We start from the raw sequence: 25,176 nt of genomic DNA, 5'->3' as shown, positions 1-25,176 counted from the left end.
AATTAATAATGCTGTGATGTAGTCTCTCCTCTATGAAGTCTGTCACAATGTTGTGAGCTCATCTGAAATAACAAATCAAAACATCTCACAGGAATAAACTTATGGAGATTTAATATTATGCATCAATAAATACAATCAATGGTTAAGATCATAATGGAAATAAAAATACATTTTGAGTGATACTGAAATGTATGGCAAGGCCTCGATTCAATATAATTTACAAAGACATAGCATGGAGGAAAAAAAGGTAATTAAAACAAACTAATTTAGCGCAGACACTTGGCTCATTTCGAAGCATATTTGTATGCTTTACGAGTTTACAGGATTAAATTCAGTTTAATTTTTCTCTCGCACACAGCACCAGGAATATGTTTGTCTTTATAAATCCCCTTCAACAGATTCATTGATTTTAAGACTTGGATCCTTCAATAATCATTGAAATCAACCACATTCATTTCTGATGTGAGCTCAATGTTCTTAAGCATCCTCAGGTAAAAATGTTTCATTTCAGATTTCTATTCCCAAATCATTGCACTTATATCCAATCAACAGAGCCGTAAAGAGAATGAATGGTTTAAGGACAGGTGTGCAGTAAATATTGCCCTCTATGTGGCGATTTGACAATGGAAGACGGCAGTCTGGACATCAAGCAGCACGGTGACAAAAGAGCAGCGTTCCAAAAGGTTACACTCGCTTTGTTTTTCAGTCTCCTCGCTTCCTGACAATACGTGAACCATCGCGGTGATCCAGTCTGACCTCTGTGGGTTTGGAGAAGAAACCGGGAGACGCTGCTGTGCGGACTCAGTCCTAGTCTAACATCCTCACCATGAAACACCAATATGTACTCATTTGTTCGTTAACGTCTTCAGGTAACATTTCCAGAGGATTGCTTGTTCTCTGCCCAGAGGAAAAAGTCCCTTCAGCCTTTTATCCAAATGGTTTTGACATAATGGACACAGAAATGTGTCCTTTGAACAGGCAACGTCAATGATCTCTTTATTGCATATATGTCTCACAACTGAACAACTCTCCTAATCAGTGAGTTCGGATGCTATGGCTTATGTGGGGCTTTGCCTCTGAACGGTGCAACGGACCAAAGGTGTTGCCACGCCGACCCCGTAATGGAAATACAAGACAAAAAACAATAAATGGAATGATTCCTATAAATGTAAAGCCATCAAGTTCATATCCTCAAATATCTTTTACACTATTGCCAGAAACAAAAATAAACCAAACTGAATTTAAAAAAAAAGAGGAAAAAGAAGAATATATATTTATATACCGATCATATGTATATCTATATATAAACAACAGTTACAACTAGTTGCAGGCAAGCGGAGAATTTCTCCCCCGCCCCTTTAAGACTCATCACTTTCACCGTTATAAGGCTGTCAGACTCTCGGAGGGGGCAGCAGCTTTCTCTCCTCAGTCACCAGATTCCCTGAGATGTAGAGCGCCAATTTGTTTGTTTGTTTTCAAGGTTTATTCAATTTCAACACCTTCAATCACGCACACAGACACACACACTCACCCCCAGTGCCCCCTCCCCAATCCAAAAAGAACAAACGTTTGTGTAGGGAAAAAGAATGCTGCTCTGCCTCGTTCTCCGGAGGGCGCGGTGATAAAAAGCGTCGGGGCGGAGGAGAGATGTGCCGGCGCTCCAGTCTTCACCGTTCACTGCCTCAATCTCGTCGGGTATCGGAGGAGGTGAATTTGCCCAAATGAGAGGAGCTTTTAACTACAACACGTTAGATCTTAAATGCTTTCCCATTTGATGTCATTCATATCCATATTGTTTTACAGTCAAATGCAAAGCAGTGTACGTATTTCAATCGTCAGTCATTCCAAGGCTTGGAAAAGAAGTGTTTTTTTTTCTTTTTCAAAAGAGTTCTTATGAAGACTCCTGTGTGTGCATTTCTTTATGCATATGTATGCCGTGTGTCTCAGCGTGTGCGTCGTCTTCTCAGGGCCTCTGAGAGGCTAATCTCTTTAATAGAGGCTCATCATAAACCCAGCACTCCCCGTCCTCGTGGAATAGCTGTGGCAAACACACAAGCAGAAAAACGGTTAAACATTAATAAAAATGCCTAACAATCTGACGGTCACAACACTGATTTGGTCCTGAAATAAAGGGTTTGAGACTGTATTTAGGGTTTATAGTGAGCTGCCATCACTTTCCTGCTATATTACAATGATACAGTGTTAAGTGTTATCTTAAAAAGAATTGAAAGTTTACTTTTTGGTCGTCCAGGAAAGAACAGGAACACCGTGTAATGATCTTACAGTGTTCCTGTTCTTTCTGCTGGATTAACAGACTCACCCTGGTCTCCCACTGCTGCTCGTTCTCCTTCCTCTCTCTGGCTTCGGCTCTCTGCTTCTCCTCTAGCCGGTGCTTGGCGTCCGTCGCAGCGTCAATGTCTCTCTGCTTCAAGTTCAACGTCACATCTCGCCACAATCTGGGGATTAGAAGGGGCGGAAATAAGAGTTTTTGTGAGTCGGGGACTTTTCTTTTTTTTTTTTAATCATGGGTGGGTCCACTGTGGTGATCAAAAGCAGCTTGATTTGCTCACCGTCGAGACTCGTAGTCCAGCTGGTCTTCCAGCTTTCTCACTTTCTTCTTGATGATCCCTATCCTTCTTGTGTCTATAAACACAGTGTTCTCCTAAAAACAAAACAAAGTAGGAAATTTATTCATAACTAAAAACCTTTTGTAATTATTATTTATTTTTGTAATTATAATTATTATTATCCAGTGTAACAAATGCGGGGTAGTTTGCTAAAAGCCCCAAAAGGCCTCGTCCTCATTCCAAAAAAATTTGACAAGGGAAAAATATTAGTTTATAGAAAGACTCACTCCAGTTGCCCACTTGGCATACATCACTCCGTTCCATTCTCCTTCGATGGAGCAGAAAGACTTCTTATCGTTAGGTGGACTGAGTGAGAAAGATAAGAAAAAAAAAAGTCAGATTCTTTCATACACAAGTCTTTGATTTAAAACTGAGTTGTGCAACGGTTAATCCTCTCACAAAATCTCTGCGGTGATCCTGTGCTTTTTCCCTCCGTAGAAGGGTTTGGTGTGGAACACGATGTTCGCACTGTAGCCCGTCTTAGAGCAGGAGATGTTGCACTCCCCACCCAGCTCCACCCACGGTACGGTCAGGATCGACCTGGACAGACAGGCTCAGGTCAGCGGACAACAACATCAATAACCAGAAAGATGGGGGACGCAGGAATGAGGCAACACACACCTTCCATATCCGTTGGGGAAGGTGAGGACGTAATGTTCATCGTGCTCCAAACATGACACACAGCCTGAAACAAGAGCGGCAAATAATTATTACGACTACACGAGGTAGTGACAGGAAAGGGTGTAAATGTGCAGCGCACGTAAGTACCTTGGCCAATATTGTGGACACCAATGGACATGCCTAAGAACTTAGACTTTGTCCAGATGTGGGCGTTGAACTGGATCTTCTGGTTTAAACATTCTGCGTAGAATGCAGAAACTACAGAAAAAAAAGAGAGGAAGTGAGTGTTGAAAAGTGGCAACTTGTCCAAAAAAACCTTCTATTCTTTGCATTATTGCCCTGTATTTATATTGATTCAAATGCATTTGGATATGGCATGTATTTAGCTATCAAGAAGAAAGGCGTTACAGGAATAGGATCCACACTTACTGGGTGGGTGGTGAGAGACCTGCTCAGCCACAAAACACACGCTGTTAGATGAAGACCACGGAACTGGACCTTCTGACACCGTCTCCTGGAGGGTCGAGGAGAGGGAGTAAAAATTAAATTAAAAAGTAATTTATTGTTGTGACTGTAAATAATATAAAAAGTGCGTGTGTTTGTAGCAGTGTACCTTCAAGGACACCAGTTTCACGCAATAGGAACATAGTTTGTTCATTCCAGTGTTATTCATATAACCACATTTCACTGTAGAACGCTGTACAACGACTGATTTGATTCACACAGTCACATGCAGTCCAGAAGCAGGAGGGGCTTCAGAGGCACCGGTTCTCACCGCGTTGGGGGAAGGCTCATCTGTTTCGCTGGGCAGATCCCAGTGGCAGTAGAAGACCTCCCCCAGGATTGGGTTGTAGGGTTTCTTGGCCACAGAGCCTTTCCTCCCTGCGTGGAAAGCTGACATGTACCACTTCACCACGTGAACCATGCGGTCCCGGGCCTCCAGCTGCTCAGCAATACTAGCGGGAGTCACACAAAGGAGTTGAACTACTTTACATTTCACCGCCTGTGAATTTATTATTATTATTATATATTATTTATCTGTGCGATGCAATAGCTTGAGAGATGACCCTTACCTTACAAATAAGTCTGGATGTGCAAAGAAGTCTGCGTACATTTCTAACAATGATCTCCTCTCCAAGATGAAAGTAGGCAGGACCACCTGAGAAATAAAAACAAAAAGGAGAAAATGCGTGGGTTGTTCCAAAGTGAAAAATAGAAAATAAAAACGCTTGACAATGCTGGTAGGTAAAGGGTTAAAAGAACCAATGCGGCGAGAGAATGACAGAAAAGACACAAAACTGGGTAGTGACAGTAAGGTGGGGCAGGGGGAGGGGGGGGAGCGGGGGTTACCTTCGTGAGGTCCATGCCTAAACGAACTTGAGAGAGAAGATGCATGATGACGCTCTTGTGCTCTTCTACTGACTCGCCCTCTCCGTCGTCATCGCGGTCCTCGTGGTCAAACTGGTCTGCAGACAACAGCAGAGCAAAGGTCTCACTCGGCTGCACCAAAGTCAGTTTTGTTGTTATACGCGTGTGTGTGTGTGTGTGTGTGTGTGTGAGCTTTCCCCTTTTTACCTGCATCCGTGGTGCCGTTGGACATGGACGAGTTCAGGGACTCTGTGGTGTTCGGTCGTTTCAATCCCATCGCCTCATTGGTGAGCAGCGAGGCAGCTTGAGGCCCTGAGGGACTGGTGAGGTGGTGGGAGGGAGAGAGTGGAAAGGAGACAGGAAGAGGGGGAGGAAATTAACAACAGATCGTGTCCTCCCTCGACCTTATCATTATCGCCCCCCCCTCCCGAGCCGGAAAACAGCTTCATTACATAGTGTTGCTCTAAAGTTAGGGAGCAATAGATTGCTTGTACGTGGTGTTTGCTGCAGGTGGTCGGGGCGATAATGAACTCACTCTATGCAGTGTTTGGGGGAAGTGCTGCTCTGGTAGAACTCGTCCGCATCGTAGAACTCATCCTCGCTGGAGGAGTAAGAGAAGTCTGGCACAGAGTGCGAGGGGAGGGGGATGTGAGTGGGGGATGCAATGCCACTGCTCGGGCCCGACGGACCACTCCCTGAGAGAGAGAGAGAGAAAAAAAGAAATAAATCAAACATTGTCCTCGTCAACGCTGTTTTGCAGCATTTCTCGTTTCACGGATCAAATGGTCTCTCTGACAGAATGCAGGTCGTGGTCAAATCAACATTATGCTGTTAACCAAAGCATTCTTTTCAGACTCCAGCTGGCTCCGTCAAGCACCAACACCAAGCAGTCTTTAACACGGTGATGGCCTCCTCTGCAGAGCATATTGACGGCGCTCTCCAGCACGCAGACGGACTCCTTAGTGCACAGCGCAGCACTTCAATACTGCTGCTTCAGCACAAACACAAGCATGAACCTTGCTGTGCTTCACTACTCGGCACTCAGAGCTGCAGAAGTACCATACTAATTCATGTCAATATTGCCGTTGCTCTTTAGGTTGGGTTATTGTTATATTATCTTCACACTAGATCATAATTTTCTGACAAGGACCCACATTGTTCTTTATCCAAATTATATAAAAAATAATATCTCCTTACTGTGGAAGCTGCTTGTTTACCAGAGTATGAGCAACAAAACAAATGTATTGTTGTCCAACTAAGGACCATTTTTAAAAGGCAAGATCTAACAAAAGGTGAAGTTTGAACTTGAACACCTGCATCGAAACAGATTTTTAAATGTTTAATTTATCTAATTTTGCATTTTATAGCTTTCATAAAGAATGTAAGTTGCGACTTTATGAATATGTGACTGGTGACGGTACCAAAAGCACCAAGCCAGGAATATAACTACAAGTTCCAAATATTTTCTTTTCTTTGTAATAATTAGAGGAATGTGTGATAAATATCAAGAACTACCGCGACAAGCGATCTATACTTGTCGTAGCAAAGCCCAATGCTTTGGTGTGTGTTAAACTAACTTTCACCTGTGCTGTTGGGAGTTGGGGTCTGCAGACTGCCCATCACCGTGACGACAGGACCCACGGACAACGTCGAGGGGCGTACGTCGGATTTACACACCTGAGAAGCGTCTTTAACAAAAGAGGAAGAAGACGATTTCAGCAATGAAGCCTTAAAATTATGTCACAATAAAAACAACAGCCTGAAATCCAAGAGGCTGAGAAAATGTCCTGAGACGCAGCAGAGAGAAGCCTCAGCAGAGAGGCTATTAAGAGAATTAAATTAGCGTGACCTACTTTGCATGGTTCATTTTCGGAGCATCCTAGTCACAGTCATATGACAAAGTCAGACCTTAGTCATTGTGTTAAATTCAAATTGATTCACTGAATATAATTAGTTAAAAACAAAATTACACTGAAGTATAGGATTCTGCTCAAAACATGAATGCATTCATTTATTAAGACCGCTATACAACATTTATATTGGCATGCCACGTTGTCTTCCACACAACAGGAGGGCATAAAGATTTAAGTCTTTGCTCTTGGAACAAATTGCCAAAAGAAATGTTGTTCAACGCTGCATCAGCTGGAGTAGATCCAGGAGTGAACAGCAGGGGGAGCTGTTGTAATCTTCTCTGGGATTAGTTGCCCCTGTGAAGTCTAGATTAACGTGTAGAAAACAGTGGTGACGACGCATGCTCAGTACCTGCGGGTAGTGTGGTCTGTGTTGGCATTGTGGTGTTGACGATTGGAGGCTCCAGAGAGGGTTGGTAGATCCCATCAACTGGGTTTATGGTGCTCTGGGGAAAAATAAATAAAAAAACACCACCACCACATCAGACACTCGTTGTGACTAAAGCGACCACACGCCACTGCCCGCTTACTCATCTCAAATGATGTCTAAAAGAGCTCAGCTGAAGGGTTTGCCTACGCGGTAACGAGAACAGGGAAAGAAGACGCTCCCCACCGAGCCTCGGCAGATCAATTCCATTTCACTTCCTTTCCAGGAAAGAGCGTTTCAAGGTTTCGTTACCTAAATTGATGTGAAACCGACATAGCAGACAACAAACCAGCAGCACCTTTCAGAGGAACCTTCCTGCCTGAAAAGGAATAAATTAACACCACGGGGCCACAGACTAAATAGCTAACGTGTTATAACTCTGTAGCTGATCCCCCTCTGGTAAAAACCAGCGTGGACATTTTTAATTCTGCACCCGCCTGCCGTCTTCGGTGGCACCTTAACATCCTGTGTCATTTGAATATCGACCTCGACCCCCACCCGTAGGCTCGGTGTAATGGGGTCACCGGCACCAATGACCCAAATAACACAGATGACAGCACGTGTTTTACCTCCCTACCCCCCCCCCCCCCCCTCCCCCAGGGGCTATGGGTGGCACTGAAATACAAGTCAGTCAACGTGATGCCATCCCATTACTCAAATGTGATCTATAATCTGAGTTTTACAGGGAGGAACTGATCCATCATTTGCAGTCAACAGGAACAGTGAGTGAGGATACGAACCGACTCGAGGCGGCGGTGGAACAACGAGTAGAATACCAGGAAGTAGACAACAGACCTTCACGATCCCATAATGCAACACTGACCATGTTAAACCAAAGAAGGTACAGACTACAGAGGACTGTGTTTCTACCGTCCCGTGTCATCAGAAGGAGACTTATGAGCGCAAGTAGACAAGCTCAAGCAGAGAAGTTCCATTTGCGGACACCTCTCCCCCTCATCTCGAATCTGCTCGGCCGGTCCGTAAGACGAGGGACACAAATCGCACCCAGTCACAGAAACATCGCGTGTCCCTGGTGGCACCAGCCAGCAGAAGCAAAAGCAGTCACAGGGGGAACGTTCTAGCTTCAAGTGGTTCACGCACGTTGTCAGGAATAAATATCTATTTATTGCTTTAACGGAATGTGGTATAAATGCAGCTGGACAAACCAAAACCAATCAAAAGCGCATGGTTTATTTTGTACAGGGACTCGCTTGCTTCCTTCTGTGGCGCCGCAGCACTCAGCCATGCTGCCGTTTTTATTTTTCAACAACAGGTCTACAGTTGATTTAGTATTTGCTCCACGTTATAAGACCTTCAGTCAACGTGATGGCCGTTGGTTTCGATGTTCCAAGGCTGCAAAGATATCAAGCAAGGGGCTAATGGCAGATAAAGAATAAAAAACACATGAGCAGTTGGATGCATAGACGGAGCTTATGCTGTGCTATTTATACAATGTAATACTATACTTAATGACTTAGATCAAGTCAGCTATAAGAGCAACGCCTACGGGCTGTACAGGCGCTGATATGATTCCGTGTTAGACCATTACCTTCAAACGTTTCATATTACAGACCATTTTGAAAAGCATAATGAAGGGGTTTGAATTGATTTTTTTCCCCCTTGCTGGTACGCGGTGGATCTGGTTCACCATGAGGAGGTCCGAGCTGTCGCTACACCTTTTACTTCACCTCACCTTCACTGTACAGCCTCTTTCCTTTCTAGCAGACATTCATTGGTATGAAAATGTACTTATTTACATATGTAACTTCTATCTAAAGAAGATGACGCTCATAAAAGCACAGCATTCCCAATCTACGCCGTCTGGAATCAAACCGATGAAAAGTGACGGATAATGCATGTGTTGTTGTTACTTAGTGATTGTTTAGCAGCCCCCTCCCAAATCACATAGTGGGACATAGTGATAACTAACATAAAGACTTGTTTGTTTACTGTGTTTACTGTGATTGTTTATCAATGTATGCTGTAAATTTGAACAGAATTCACGACATCCGCAGAGAAAAAAATACCGCAGTGAAATCGCTCCCTGTGAGAAAATAAACGTATCTAATAAATAAACCTCTACGAAACGCTTTGGAAGCTGCGCGTATGGCAACTACACGAAGACAGCTTCCCATACGTTAGTGCTCGATTGGTCAATAAGCAGGCAGTGGCCACGCGATCGATCAAGGAGGAGTTAGTCGCCTAATTAGTCGGTCAAGTAAGTGCATCATTCTCTCACATACAGGCATGCCGACACACGTGTGTGCGGTCCACATACGTACTCTGCCACAATGTGCATTTGTACACGTTTTGTGAAAAGATAAAAAGAATAGTTCCCAACCATTGCTGAGAGAATGTTAAAATTGGAGATCAGATCAAGAAATCATTAGCTAAATAAAAAGGATAGTTGTGGAAGAGGGAAAGAGCTCCAAATTAGACGGCATGCATTAGAGAGATCAGATTCATCGGATTTGTGGAGAGTAAATTAGGCAAGAAAAGAATGCAACAGTTTGCTTGATTTACATTTTTCTCGTGGACGGAGAACGTCAAAACTTACTATAAGTCCGTTTGCGTGTTGCTGTTCGTTACTTTGGTCCTTAAAATTTTGAGAAGACAACGTTAGACTACTTGTGTGTGAAGGTTGGGAGAGTCATTTCATAAAGCATCCTGAACATCTGCAGCGCGCAGAGAGCGATGACCGCCGCCGTCCTCCTCACACGGAGCGTCAGAATATTTACAGACTTCCCGCATGCGGTAATCCTTTCATCACATGGTCAAATCCCCCATCACTTCTTTCAGTGTCAACAACGGGATTGCTTCGCCGCGCTGATCTGCAATCAGCCTTTTTTCTTCAACTTTACTCAAGTCGTTTTTTTTGTGTGTCTCACCAAACAAGCAGAGTGGATTTCTCGACTTCCTTGGGAGGAAGGGCGGAGTTCAACATGTGATGAAACGAGCACCGGGCTACACCCTAAATCAACCCACACAGCGCACACTGGTGAAGCAGCAAACCAAACTACACAGACAAGAGCCACGTTTACCTTAGCGATTTGAAGCAGTACGATACAGTGCTTGATGGACTCTACCATGCTCTGAAAGACAAGAGGCAGAGAGGGAATTCAGTAACTAGGAACTGACAACTTAAAGACAGCAAGCTAAATGTGTTAATATCAGACTTACACAAGTGGTCTCCTTCAAAGTTTCTATTTTCTGTGAAAAGGACAAAAAAGAAATTACAAAAATAAACAAGCAGTAAAGTCCACCAGTAATAAAAAAAAAAAAACAGAAGTTCAAAAGTGTAGGCAACAGGTTCGACACCAAGTAAAGCTGGACTGGTAGAGAACAACAAGGAAAATCTACACAACAGTGAACCCATAGTGGGAAGACTTGTGAAGTGACGGTGAGAAAACGAGTCAGTGACCAAAGGTCAACATTAACCTCAGGGAGGAAGTGGACCACACAGCTGCTGGTAAAAAGACAGCAGCAACCGACAGACACTCTGAAACCAGAAGGTTTCCTCCAGTAATAAACTATAACTCACTCAAAACTAACATTTAAAATTACATTGGTAACTTTATTTAACCGAACAGCCAGACAAAAATAAATGCAACTGTAATCTTCACATTAAACCCATTTCAATCTGCAGTTATTTGTTGTGTTATTACACGTTTTTCTTATATTAGTCTCCTTTTATTGCACCATCCAAAAAGACAAAAGTCTGTATGTGGAACGTATTTGTCAATAAACCTCATCTGATTCAAAAGCATGGCGTGTTGCTCATCAGCGGTCAATACCCTAAATATGCCGTATTAAGCTTTGGTGCTACGCTCACTGGGTCGGTCCCTTGCAACTATTGCTCAATTAATCAATAGACAGAAAACTAACCAGTGACTATGTTAAAAATCTATACGTGGCGCAATTCCAGCTGTTTTGTTTAAACCATTTTTAAAAATTCCTGCTTTGGTCATTTGGTGAATACTTTAGCAGCTGAGTACATTTGGGCTGTGGGAAAACATAACGGGAGTTTTTAATGATTTTAGGAAATTGCGCCCATAGCCTTATTCTACTAACCCATTGCATTAGCATTTCATTTTACTTTACTTTATTACTTGTGCACTGCTGTCTTGTTGTGTATTGTTCACTGTCTGCTGTCAAATGTTTCCTGATTCCTCATTGCACATTTACAGGCTCCGACGACGGTGATCCGATGCAGGACGACAGAGCGGCGCTGCTGGTACTCACGCTGCGTGACTCATCCTCCGTGCAGTCCTTGATCTTGTCGTCAAACAGCTGGGTGAGAGGGACAGCGAACAAGAGACAAAACCGGAGAGCGGGGGAGAAATGGGGAATAAGTTGAGATGGGTACGCCGTTCGATGAGTGTGAAAATAAAAACACGGTGAATCAGTGGTGATGCTGTGGCTCGAGATGAAAGCAGGCGTCTCTCAGGGCCGCTCAGACAATTTTCTTTAAATACACGATTATATCTGTTTCACCTCCATCCAACCACAAATCTTAAATAACTTCTGCTTTATTAAGGTTGAGTGACAACAGCAAGAAAATGTACCAGAGTTGAGAATAAAAAGGAAGTTTGTGACATATTTTAATGTTAACAATGCCGTTTACAGAAATTCAACAATGGTCAATTTTAAGTGGCCATTGGGAATCTACGTGGAAACATCTCGACACTAAAGTGTGAAAAGGGCCAGACAGGAGAAGTCACGGTGTCGAGTCCCACCTTTAACTGGTCAATCAGAATCTGCAGGTAGGCGTCGGCTTCAGCTAGCTTCTTATCGAAGTCTTGAACGCTCGGAACTAATCCAGTCTCTGCCTCCTGAGGGTGGAGAGAAACACGCACAGCAAAGCATTAGTGCAGGCCGAGGAAATGTTTTAAACAAACAGATGCCGTGCTAGCATTTGGACATTCAAAAGTAAAATACGCAGGCAATGACACTGATAAGCCACGTATTCACTTATTATCCATTAATAGTAATGTTAAAAACACGCCTGTCACCGGTCTGTAGGCTTTGGAAGCTGTCACACATCAGTTCGGGGGAATCTTCCAGCACCGTACCACACCGGGGGAGACAGGAATACTATTGTTTGAAGGCAAGCCGGTATAAAAGGCCAGCAGGTCGGTCTGACTGCAGATTTCAGGCTTCAAAAAAAAAAAAAAAAATGAATCGAGGGACTCAAGTCTGGAGAGAATTTGATTGCCAGAGGAGCAGATGTATTGTTTGCGAATTAGCTTGGTTTGTTAGCTAGAATTTAAATTATAAACAGACTCCACACACACACACACACACAATATCAACGCATAACAACTACTGCAGGGACAGATGTGATAGGATGTCTCTCTCTGTCTGAGCTAGACCGAACAATCCAGCTGGCTTCGACCCTAAAAACAGGAAGATGTGCAGATACATTTACGCACAGGCGACACGTCCTTAACGAAAGCACCGTGACACATCTCGCGTTAGAAAGCAGAGCACCAGCGGATGGTTTGGGGGGGGAAGAGAGAGAGAGAGAGCGCGAGAGAGAAACGGAAGCCCCGTCGGTGAAATCGGGGTTCCCGGTCGAACCATGTTGGGGACTTTGGCTCCTCCGCGTCGCCTCGTCCGGGTTCTCGCGCGCGCTTTTCTTCCCCTTAAAGACGGCGTGACGGGGACGTGGAGAAACGCCATGAACAGCCTCGTTACCGCCGCAGAAACATCCTTTCTACGCGCAGGACAGAACCCCAGAAACAACTTCCTCACAGGATCGAAAAAGGGTGGTTGCGCCGTTCGCCTGACGAGGGGGGGGGTAGCATAGCTGTCCACGTGAGCGCCTGAGTAAAAATCAACAGCGATTCCGACGCAGGTGGGAACGTCAATACACGTTATCACTGGACACGCGGGTGCTGTGCGCGTTGTTGGGTCACTTCCCGTTTGTCTACTCACACTCTGAAATCCCTCAAAGTTAATAAAGGAAAGGAGCCGCCACCTTTCCGGTTAGGCATTTAATTACATCAAGTTAAGTTTTACTTTTAAGCTGCCAAAACCCCCCCAAAGAAAACCCGATAACATCAATACCAAAACATCTACAGGTTCTTGTGTAAATACAGGGAGTGGATGACTACTAATCGCAACATCAAAAAGGGAAGTTTATCCTGCCATCCCTCCTCTATTTACAGTCGAGATCAACTCAAACACAACAGTATGGACCAAATACCACAAAACAAAAGATCCTAATCAAAACCGTAACGCATCCAACACTTCATTGAATATTAAGACTGCATTTATATGTAAAGGTGTCATACTATGCATTACAACTTGCCACTGTGGGCTCAAACTGTCGACATTAAAAAAACTAAATTAGCACGGAAATGCAAGTGACAAGGTGACGAGATCTCCACTTTGTCAACACACACAAATTACAAAAAAGGTTTCTTTGTTTTCTTTTTTTAATAGACAGAAGTGGTAAGTTTAGATGCAGTTATTCATCCTGGTGCTCACTGAAAAAACATCTGCAACCTCCATTATTTACAGTGGCCTGTAAATTCTCTCTCAAGCGTGCACACACAGCACCAAACAAACAACACCCTTCCCCCAGTTTCTATTACCTCTCCACGCAGCGTGACCCACTTTAAAATGCTGCTGTCCTGGCAGCGCACTGCAGCCGATAAAGTTATCCCAGAGCAGAGGCCTTTGTCCCGGTGTGTGTGCGTATGTGCGTGTTTTACTTACTGGGTGCCTCGTTCCAATTGACATGCTGTGTTAAACCTGGTACATCTCCCCTATCAGGCAATTTGATCCTGACACAAGCTTGTTTTTTGTTTTCCTTTCTCCGTTATTCTGGTCTTCTCTCCCTACAGCATTAAAACCAACAGCTCTGGGGAAGACAGGCTTCTTTTCCAGCTCCTCCTCCACACAAAACAGAAAAACAACCTCCTCCAACTCCTCCTCCTCTTCCTCCTCTCGTTCTGCAATCTGCCAACATAAACCACAGCAGCCGTTAGCTCTGCAGTCATCTGGCTACATTATATCCTGCAGCATTTATCAGCTGAGCGTTTGGTATGAAGGCGGACGGAGTTAATCCAGGACCCTCCCCTGGCAGGAAAGGCACACTTCCTCACACGCAGGCAAAAGAGAAAACACACAAAAAAGCAGCAGCAAGTGCTGACAGGGACACGCATTGAGCGTCTCTCCGGTTGGCTTCGGCCGCGGAGGCAGATGTTTGGTTTATCGAGCAAACACGTCTTGTATTGGTTACTGCAGGGTCACATGACGCTACGACAGCAGCGACACTGCATTGTGTGTGTGTGCTCGGTGAGCACAAGCAGGCACACGTAGCACATCAGTGGGATTTGCCACAGAGGGAGGGAAGGGGGGAAAATAATAATAATAAGAAGGAGGAGGAGGAGGAGGGAGAGCAAATTAAAAGGTTGCTCATGAGGGATGGAAAGAGCTGCACGTAGATGCGGATGGGAAGGGAGTAAGTAGGAAGGCTTGGTTTAGGGAGGGAAATAATGGAACTAGTCAGAGGGCAGGACGAACAGGGGAAAGATCTTGCTGAGACGGTCTCAACGCTTAGAGAAAACACGCACACACGCACACACAGACTTACGCACACACGCACACACAGACTTACGCACACACGCACACACAGACTTACGCACACACGCACACACAGACTTACGCACACACGCACACACAGACTTACGCACACACGCACACACAGACTTACGCACACACACACACACAGACTTACGCACACACACACACACACACACAGACTTACGCACACACACACACACACAGACTTACGCACACACACACACACACAGACTTACACACACACACACACACACACACACACACACACACACACACACACACACAGTGTTCTTCCAGCACGTCAGCAGTAAATCAAACAGTCAAAACTAACCAGGACTCGATGCCAGTCCAAAGCAGCTACCTATCGACAAAACATCCTTCATTTATGGCGACCTGAATGTCACTTTTATATCCATTTCTACAGGCGAGACAAAAACTCAACTGCTCTGTTGAGCAAAGCAATCAGGTGTGAGCAAGAAAAGAAAAAAGTGCTGATAACAGGACCTGAGATGCAAAGTCCCTTTCAGAGTCGTTAGATGGGTGTTGTGGTGTAGCACTCGTGATTTACAAAGCATGCAAATCTGAGATTCAATGAAAATCACACAATGAACGCTGGGATATTTGACACTCCTTCTCACCAATCCTATATTTTTCTATTAATCACACAAGGACACTTACTCTTCAGCTGTTACAAAGCCCAGCGTGTTTTCTTTTTTCTGTAGCAAAAGGATTAGACGTATACAAACAGAAACTCCTACATTTGCTACAAGTGCCTGGTTACATACTTGGAGCTGGAGGGTGTGACGGAGGATAGTTCCCTCTAAGGCGTGGATCCACTTCTCCCGCTCATCTGCATCTCGGGCTGAGGACATAAGCACACAGACACACCCGGTGAGCCATATTTTCCACACGGACAGCCATGACAGAAGGAGCCGTTACACTCGTGTCACACACACACACACTAATGAAACCAAGACAACACTGAAATGACCAGTAGTGATGCAGTCATGGACGCTGTGCATTCATCTAAAATGACCATAAAAAAGGTACAATCTCTGATGAGCCCATAACTCAAATGCAAAAACATATCTGACCACCTCCCACGGCCAACGCTCCTACTTTAAACGTGGTCTGCGTTTTAAGTTAATGCGAGAAATATTCCTGTGTAAAACCCTCAAAAGAGCCTTCATGCTCAGCCAAGCCACCTCCTGACTGAAGCTGATCTTCTTATCCAATGTCAAGTTTCAGCAGGAAAGCAACAAATTGCTTTGCTACTGTATCCTCAATGACAAAAGTCGGCTTTATAAATTCTTAACTCAGAGCATATCGACGCATTGCCTCGGCACCTGGGAACATGAAGAATGTTACAGGATAGTTGTCAAATAGCTGAGCACAATTCACATGTGTACGTATTATAAAAAAGGCCAATTTACTTCTAAATGCTTCAGAGTCAGATGGTCTGCAAACATTTTTTTGTAAATACTTTGATGCCAGATAAAACTTCAGATTTATTTCTCATACAGACGCACATAAATACGGTAAAAATTTAGGATTCAAAGCTGCAACATATGAAATGCATCCAACACTCTGACTGAGCACTTACATTGACTGTCCGGTTTTGATAACGATCACACGTCTGAAGGATCAATACTCCAATGATCATTGTAGAAAATGGGGCAAAAAAAACTCCCCCTGAGTGTTAAGGCAGTACAGATGATTTCTCTGCTGTGTTTGCTGCCCCCCCCACAGAGCCATAGGGGTCGGAGTGTAATAAGGAGTCGGGCCAGGCTGCACCCTCAGAGCAAATACAGATAACAAACAGACTGCCAGTGACATTAAACAGTGACCCAACACTGAGCCTGACACGTGCAACACGCACGCACGCACGCACACACACACACGCACACACACACACACACACGTGAAGAGATACAATATTCTTGTCCACTACCAACGCGCAGCCAGGGTTTAATCCATCCTGTGAATTAGCTGGCAAACTACATTCTGTGTAAAAGTCATTTTTTATTGAGCTGGAAAGCAGCAAGTACAGCAGATGAATGGTTGTGCTAGCACAGAGGCCGGGCAGCGCTACAGCGAAAAAGCTTTTAAAGACATTAAAAAGGCAGCGGAGGCTCGGGCCAATCTACTCAGACAGCGCCTGCCTGGCCCCTCGCTTTTCCCCTCAGCAAAGACTAGCAGATTACTGCAGATAAGGATGTTTGGTTCTGTTCGTGAGAGACAGGAGCCGTAGCAAACTAAAACTAAAATACTTTCGCTATCTGAACATGTGTTCGAATTACACTCGCGCTCCCAGGTAGAGAGCACCCGAGCAATTAGTCAAACCCGGCTGACAGAATCTACATTCTGTCACATGAGGCAGTGTACCGCAAGTAATGGCAGTCTTCGACATCGGATAGGAACCTCCTTTGTCCGTCTGCAGAGTAAAAACAAATCAACAGTCGTTTGTCCCTAAAATATTGATTAATCTTACCGAGAAAAAGGCACACGGAATATTTTCAAGGTTTCAGAGTTCACAGACGAAATGCTTTTACGGCTACAATGATAAGGGGGTAAAGTTTAGAAACTGTGTGGTTTTACAGCCAGTTTAATTTAGGGAAAAGTCTGGTATCAAGTTCACATTTCACCACGATAATCCAAAACCTGACATTATTAACAACTTTTACCACGTCGTTTCATCCCGGTAATAATAGAACACGGCCAGTGTCATGGCAGACAAAATGTGTGCCGACTAGACTTCATCTAACGTCAGTCAAACCCACACCGATAAACTCCAATTCATCCACGCAAACCGTGCTAATAATTAGACCGACAGACCCTGGAAGAAATTGGATGGACATCCATGCTACATACAACATACGACATGCAAACTGAAATAATTTACCAAGTGCCCATATATTCCTTTATGGGGGATTAATAAAAGGAATACAGCGATCTTCTGTAGCCTGATGTTACATGGGCGGTAAAGGTCACCTCATATTGAGCACAAGGGAACAGATACTGGACTACTGTACTGCCAATAAACAGTCTGATGTCATTCGATCACATGATGTCTGTGCTTTTGCCAGTCAGGGTGATTTCATACGATTATATCACCATTTTGTTGTGTAAAAGTAAAGTCATGGTTGGAAATTACTACTTTAACATTGCAGTTTGGTGGCATTGTAAACACATTCGTCCCCTTTTTATTGTTTTTATCCAGCAACTGCCTTCAGAAAATGTAATACAAAAAAACAAGATTATATACACACAACAATATATCAGTGTACTGCTAGCATTAGCTTATTTCACTACAAGAAAATAATGTTATTAATGGTTAGTTTTATCTTTCACTTGTCACTTTCTGTTCGCTGGTGCACTTTAACTTAAAGGAATAAAGTTTTTAAAATGTTATTTTTAAACACATAGCCTTATATACTAACCCACAGCATTATATTATATTTTAGTTTATTGCTCTTGCACTATGTCGTCTTATTGTATTGTCTACCGGTCTGCTGCTATGCACCAATCGCCAAGTCAAATTCCTTGTATGTCTGACATATTTTGGTAATAAATATTTCCTGATTCCTGATCTACCTCATGAGCACCGTTTTTAATAGATACGACTTCATCCTCGTCTCAAATTAGTCACACACTAAAAGCATCACTGCCATGGACAAACCCAACAAGCTACATTCTTAATGCTTCTGTAATCGTTTCTTCAGAGGTTTATTAACCAGACTACCATTGTTCTGCTCCACTATGTGGGGATTATGTGGGGCTTCCGGACACGCTTCTTTTCCCTACATGCCTCTCCCAAACTGAATTTGAAACTTCCCTTTAAAACGCCCCACCTCTCCCCATAATGCTGATCTTGGCTTCTCCAAACAGCCTTTGTGAATTATTCATCCCTCCGCTCTTCTCTTGTCATCTTCAGACCAGCCGATACGTGAAATATGTCCATCCTCCACAGGGAGTGCGGCATGATGCACAGGACTTCTCTATAGTGGTAGCTACCCAAATGTCGGGCCAGGAGAACGCAAGCCTCCTGAGGTCAAAGACAATGGTTTTCTTGGAGATAATATGGCACATTTGATCTACGAGTTCCAACTGTGACAAAATTGTAAAATGAACTCGTCATATTGCTCGAGTGATACGGGAAGCACAACAGGGAATACATTCCTAAATAAAAAAACACAAGTAGAGATGCAGAGCCGAAGAACACGGGTGGAAAAACAACATCCAAAAGGTGGAAAAGAAAACATACAACATTAGACAGTGCAGATGGTACTGAAGTGATGGAGGACCCTGGAGGTGGGAGAGCGAGCGCGAGGGGGCGGGGTCTCTCATCCTGGGCGGATGGTGATGGCTCTCAGAGCGGCCCGACAAGAGAGGAAGGCGATATTGACGGCTACTGTCGATACGAGGAGCGAGCGACAGCAGAGAGGGTTGGAAGAGGAAAAAGCTTAAGGGCTCTCAGGCAACTCTGATGCGCCGCCGGGGGAGCTGGGCCGATGAATAAATGATGCTTCTCTAAATAGAAAAAAGCTGGATATCCGTGGTTAGCACGGCTTGCAGCCGCAATTCTGTCATCTGGACGGTCCGGTAAGAGGAAGCATCGATAATCAGTCGGCAGCGCCTTCCCCGGCCATTCTTATTCTTGCCAGGGAGGCCCTACCCATCTATCAGCCCATCGCTTAGGCAGGCCACGCACCGGTCCGTACAGAAATGCAATATGTGGAAGCACACATTTCAGGCCCTGGGGGACCCGACGGCACAACGTGCTCGGACCGCGATTGTTTTACAGCGCCGCTGCGGTCTCGTCCCGACAAACATCCGGTGCGTCTCTCCGTCCCGAAGTTCTCACAGCGCGTCTAGTGCGGGTCTTTCCGTACGCGGCTTCTGCGTGTGATACTGCCGCGATCCCTGTGGCGTGCGCAGAGCCAATTTGTCTCACAGTGACACGTCTGTGCTTTCGCTCAATCTAACAGAATACCTCGGAGGTTTGCAAATGCGCTGCCAAGACTCACATTGTCCCGTGTAAGCATATGCTGCTTCCAGAGACACCATGTTCCCACACTGCGGATTCAGCTGGGTGAAGAAAAAGAAGGATCCTAATAGGATCTTCAATGCTAATATCTTGTAGTATTGCATTGTGGCATTTACTACACATGTTGTATCGTCTTTGTGGTCAAGCATTAGGCTTTTGAATAATGCTCTTGAATTTGGACATTGAAAGAATATCATATGCATCCATTGGATGCTGCTCGCCTCTTCAGATGACATGTGAGCACGTAAACAAACAAAATTGAACGAATGCACCTTTAACTCGCTGAGGAATATGCTAAGCTAAGTAAATAAGCCGACGCCATGGTTCAGTGACAAGCGTGATTATCAAAATAAGCACACAATATTTTACCATCCTGACGGAAAAAGAAACCCATTACATCATTGTTTAGCTGAAGTAGAAAAACCCGTGAAGAGCACAAAACGCCAAAAAATACAAACAACACGTCAAGTGTGCACGAACGTTTGACTGATGGAGGACACGCTACACACACTCCTCTCTGCTCAGTGATTCCTCACAGCCACCAAAAATTAAAAAAACAAACCAAAAAAAAAACAGTACACCTGATCACCACAGAACGTGCGGCCTGTCCCAGAAGAAAAATAAAACAACGCCTCCACTCGATCGTGTTTTCCCGTGGACTGGAATGCATGCGGACCACGAGACGTGCACGACTTCTTTCTCCTTACCCTTCCGCTTGTAGAACCACAGCATACAGCTTCGGAACACAGACATGGGAGAGGGCATGGAGGTGGTGAGAGGGGCGGGGGGCCCATGGACGGTGGCTGGTGACCCTCGAGAAGGAGGTGAAGGGTGCTGGAGTGAGGGAGTTGGGTGTTGACAGGAGGAGGTGGAAACAAATGGACGGATGGAAGGACAGAGATGCAGGAAAGGTGGAGAAGGTTAGCTAAAGACCTTGTGGAGCGATCTAGTAATAAATAGAAAGGAGTATCTGCAGCGGACCGGACGGCTCTCTGTCAAAAAGAGGGACGGGTTGGCGGGACGTGGGCGATGCTGTAGGTGGGAGCCGATCCTTTCCCTATGGCGAGACCGGTAGGTCGATAGCGGAGTAACTAGAAGAGACCTCCGATCAGCAGTATTCCCTCATCACACAGGCTCAACCGCAGAGACACACAAACAGAGCTTCCTCCTCTGCCAGGTGGGATTGGTCGAAAGCAACAAAAAGAAAGAAATTAAAAAAAATTAAAAAAAACACCTTACTTGGTCGATTGTTCCAGAGGAATATGTCTAGCCTGCAGTAACACAAATCACGCTTATCCACGGAAATGTGTGGCGGTCAGACTTCATGGACGAGAAGAAAGGAAAATAAAAGCTCAGATGCAGGCAGCGCGCTCTGACATTATGTAGGTGCCTGTGTGGATGCGTTTCCTGGCATTAGTGCAGACCGATCCAAGTCTTTAAAGAGGTGGGGAGGGGAAAGAGGAGAGCGAGAGGGAGAGAGAGATAGAAATAGAGAGGGAGGGCGATGAAGAGAAAATTAAAAGGGGAACATCTTACCTTGGAAATGAAAAGTCTTCTGGTCCACAGTGATGGTGAATGTGCTGTCGTCCTCGTCATCGATGCCGATCACAGCGCCCTGGTCAGAGAGAGAGAGGGAGGAGGCGGTGAGGTAACGGGACGCGTCATATTCTACTTTCCATTTCCATCACTGTGCCCTCCTCATGCTCCGGCAAACAACCCCTGTCCCAGATTACCCGTGCTCTGTCTCAGTACTTAACTCTCTCCTCTTCTGGAAGCCCTATCTCCTCTCGCCTCGTCCCTTCTTTCTCACCATCTCTCTCTCACACACGCAAAACACACACAAGAAGCGAGTGCAGCCCTTCGCAGCATAGCAGAGAAAAAGGGAGGGGGCGAGAAGGCGGGTGCAAGATTTGGGAGCGCAAAGGAGGAGAAAAGGCCAGAGATGGGTGGAGAGAGCCGCCGTGGGGGAAAAGAACCGGCAGCTAAGCGGTCGGCTGGGACGTCAGCTCATGGCAACTGAAGCTTCCATACGAAGAGCTGGGCTGAGTCTGTTATTTCTCAACATCCCCAAATATCTTAGAGGAAAGCCCAGACTGGAAAGCCCAGACAAGTCGGCCTGGAGGTGGTTGTGTGAAAATGTACAATTTAGAAGACATAATAAACGGCAACGCATTATTATTTATCACAACTTAGTATTAATGTTACTCTCTTCTCTTGATTGATTGAATGATTCCATTGGAAGAACAAAGTTGACGGGAAAGTGTTAAATGTTGAAGAGGAGGATGAACTTTCATTTCAAATTGAATACATGTTCCAGACCTCCATTTCAAACCCTCTTTAGACACACTGTTTAAAGCTACAATTAAGAAAGTGAAGCGTGAGTACCTCCGGGTAATTTACTTTGGAACAAATCAAAAACGACACAGCAGATTGGGATTTGTTACAAAATAAAATGCAGGGATCAGGGTTTGAAACGTGAAACTTATAAACTGAAAATAGGCATGAATAAATATCTAATTTTAATTTTTAGATGTCATTCTAAAACTGAGGGTCAACGCAACTCAAATAACAATCCCATTCAAAGTTGTATAACAGTTAAATCCAGTCTAGGAGAAGTGGACACAATCGTGAACAACAGATTTCAATGATAGAGATTAATTTTTTGGCTCTGTGATAGAGATCATCAAATTAATGTATCGCAAAAGAAATGTGCAGCACTGATCTGACTGTGATGGAGAACTGTGGCCTCCAACTATGACTTCATAAATGACACTGGATCCTCTTTTTAGGTCGTCTCAGGGGTCAGTTCCTCCCGTTAGTAACGTCAGTGGAATCGTGTTGTGCTCGGTAAAGCTTGTTGTCCCAAAACAGGTCAAAAAAAGTCAGACCATAATTCAGCTTTTACAAAAAAAGTCCCAAAACAAACAAGCTCTAAGGACACATTTATTTCCACAAAAAGGCCACTTGTTCTCTCCGTACGGATGCATGCGCAATCCAATAAAAATATATATGGGACTTCACCTTTTCTTCTTGTAAGTAGTAAAACAGGTATTGAAGTGGGGACACAGATGCCATCTGGTGGGCATCACTGAATACTGACTTTACTCTTTAAAAAAGGCAAAAAAAAGCTTTCAAGTCGTAAATAAACAGGTGGAGGGATGGAGCTGTCGATTTTGGCTACAAGGAACTAGTAAGAGACAGTCTGCAGGTTAAGGATGACCTTGACCCCGAGAATCTTACCCTGAGTCGCACACAGCCTCTTCTGGATCCCCGCATCATCTTGTCCTTTGACTGAAAATCACAACAACATAACAAATGAGGGATGGATACAGTCCGTATGGAGGGCTTTAGTTAACCACTGTCTGGTTGTCGTGTAAGATATAAGGCTGGAGAGGCCACCTGTCTTCTTTGGCCCACTATTCATTCTTTAAATTAATCTAGAACATATCCTAGCTACTCAAAACCTTTTTGTTTGGCCCATGGCTCCATATATTTTCCAATCCAATAAGAGTTAGGCCTAGACTTAAAATATCCAAGAGCATTTTGACCCACCTATATTCTCAAGAGCCTCTGCTATTAATAAGAGAGTAGAGAGAGAACTCTTCTTCAGTCTCTCGGTGTGGATTTGAATGTAGCTGAGCTTCTATTAAATCACATTACAAAAGAATGCAGAGTTTCATTTTAATAGATCAGTTGAATTAATCTCTAGAATGCTTGTTTTGTAATGAAAGTTCAGCTTAGTTTTCGTCAATTACACTCAAGACAATGTAGATACAGTTGTAGTTATAACGTAGAATGTTCCTTTTGTCGTCAATTAATTCCATGATAAAATCTGACAAAATAAAACAACCCAGACATCTGAGAAGCTCAAATTAACAGATCTGATGCGTGCAAATGTTTTGTCAATCGACTTTTTTTCATTTGCCCTGAAATGTGCATCCACTGCAACTTTATTCTCACATCCAAACAGGAAGAACATCTCGACTACTGTGATTACTGTCATGATGCCACCTTAGGCTTGCTAATGATAGTCTGGGCAGTTAAAAAGTATTAACTGAAAACTATACTATTTAACATGTCATTAAGACGGTTGAATGCTTTGGCGATCCAGTCAACCTGCCGAGAGGAGCAGGCAGCTCATTGTTTCAATCTCCCTTTTAACTTTTATTTTCCCCACTAACAGTTTCCATGTCAGTAACCCGTCTGTTTACTTTTGAAGGTTACATTCCAAGATTCAAACTAGCAGCCTGGGACAGCCTCCCGCTGTGTCTTGTTAGCCAGCTAGCTAGCTAGCAACCCGGGGATTGTGGAGACTCTTATTTAACTCCCAGAAACCGTCTCGCCGACCAACACAACGAAGCTATGTTTCTCTCTCTTTACGTCTTGACGGTGTTAACCATGTAACATGAATGTCGAGCCCAGTCGGTGTAGTTAAGATGTTATGTATGCTTTCTAGCTAGTTAGCTAGCTAGCTGGAGTAGCGGAAATAGGGCAAGTTAAAAAACTGCCACCCGATTGGCCAGCGGGTCTCCAAGGGCCGCTCCCATTGGCTAACGCACGGGTCCGTCGCCAAAGAGACTAGCCCTTTTTTTTGAGCCAGCTGATACTCCCAACTCCTGAAAAACACAAGGCCCTTATCCAGACTTGGCTTTGACTACCAGCGACAACTTCTACAGCCCAACCTCTTGGGCGGACCGGTTCGGCATCTATTGAGCCTGGAAATACACGTACCGTGTAATATGACAGTAAACCGGCATTGTAGTCCAACACGAACCAACGGTACTGCCACCCTTTCATGACGTTAGTCCACTTGCTTAGCGGCCCCTCCATGATGGACGCCATCTTTACAATAGTGTACGATTGGGGAGGAGCCGGGTGACGTGTGGGCAGGCGTCACCAGCAAGGGTGCTGCTGATGAGGAGATCAGATGTGTGTGTATATATATATATATATAATTTAAATAAATGTATAAATATAAAGCCGCGGCACGGTGGCGTGGTGGTTAGCACTGTTGCCTCACAGCAAGAAGGTCCTGGGTTCGATTCCGCCCAGTGGCCTTTCTGTGTGGAGTCTGCATGTTCTCCCCGTGTCTGCGTGGGTTCTCTCCGGGTTCTCCGGCTTCCTCCCACAGTCCAAAGACATGCTCTGGGGATCAGGTTAATTGGGGAATTTAAATTGCCCGTAGATGTGTGAATGTGAGTGTGAATGGTTGTATGTCTCTGTGTAGCCCTGCGATTGGCTGGCGACCAATCCAGGTACCCTGTCTATCGCCCGAAGTTGGCTGGGATGGACTCCAGCCCCCCCGCGACCCTGTGTGCAGGATAAGCGGTTTGACAATGGATGGATGGATGGATAAATATAAAGCCTCTCTTATATGGATATTGTGAATGTTGTAATATCTGACAAAAATGTTGTTCTATGATACTGTTTTCAACCTCCCCTTCCCCAAAAATCATAAAATACAATTTCTTTAAAGAAAATGAATACTAATAATCTTCTGAAAATCGTACAAATCTTATTGAAGGTGTAAAAACTGGTGTTTTACTATTGGGTCGTCATTATTAACGCACAAACATTTTAAGC

The 25,176-nt window shown here is 44.4% G+C and overlaps 1 protein-coding gene across 8 annotated transcripts; it reads right to left on the bottom strand.

Annotated features, from left to right (window-relative positions):
• Window positions 1–94: 94 nt before the first annotated feature.
• On the bottom strand, window positions 95–24,530 carry osbpl9 (oxysterol binding protein-like 9). Of its 8 annotated transcripts, XM_078108442.1 has the most exons (25): window positions 24,325–24,458; window positions 22,834–22,884; window positions 21,130–21,208; window positions 20,301–20,427; window positions 15,332–15,408; window positions 11,690–11,785; window positions 11,196–11,243; window positions 10,134–10,163; window positions 9,995–10,045; window positions 9,511–9,549; window positions 6,879–6,972; window positions 6,200–6,304; window positions 5,152–5,311; window positions 4,824–4,936; window positions 4,599–4,714; window positions 4,322–4,407; window positions 4,024–4,204; window positions 3,678–3,762; window positions 3,396–3,506; window positions 3,249–3,312; window positions 3,027–3,167; window positions 2,855–2,933; window positions 2,571–2,662; window positions 2,321–2,456; window positions 95–2,038 (listed from the first exon to the last, which is right to left on the bottom strand). In XM_078108442.1, the coding sequence occupies exons 3-25, from the start codon at window positions 21,187–21,189 to the stop codon at window positions 1,964–1,966; spliced, it is 2,166 nt and encodes a 721-aa protein (XP_077964568.1). In that variant the 5' UTR covers window positions 21,190–21,208; window positions 22,834–22,884; window positions 24,325–24,458; the 3' UTR covers window positions 95–1,963. The 8 variants fall into 8 exon arrangements, with proteins under 8 accessions (XP_077964568.1, XP_040039923.1, XP_077964569.1 ...); XM_040183989.2 differs by lacking the exon at window positions 20,301–20,427 and having other exon boundaries at window positions 24,325–24,530; XM_078108443.1 differs by lacking the exon at window positions 9,511–9,549.
• Between the last annotated feature and the right edge of the window lie 646 nt (window positions 24,531–25,176).

This window comes from Gasterosteus aculeatus, chromosome 8 (assembly GCF_964276395.1).
Source record: "Gasterosteus aculeatus chromosome 8, fGasAcu3.hap1.1, whole genome shotgun sequence".
In the NCBI taxonomy this organism is placed as follows: Eukaryota; Metazoa; Chordata; class Actinopteri; order Perciformes; family Gasterosteidae; genus Gasterosteus; species Gasterosteus aculeatus.
This window is presented reverse-complemented; position numbering and strand designations above follow the sequence as displayed.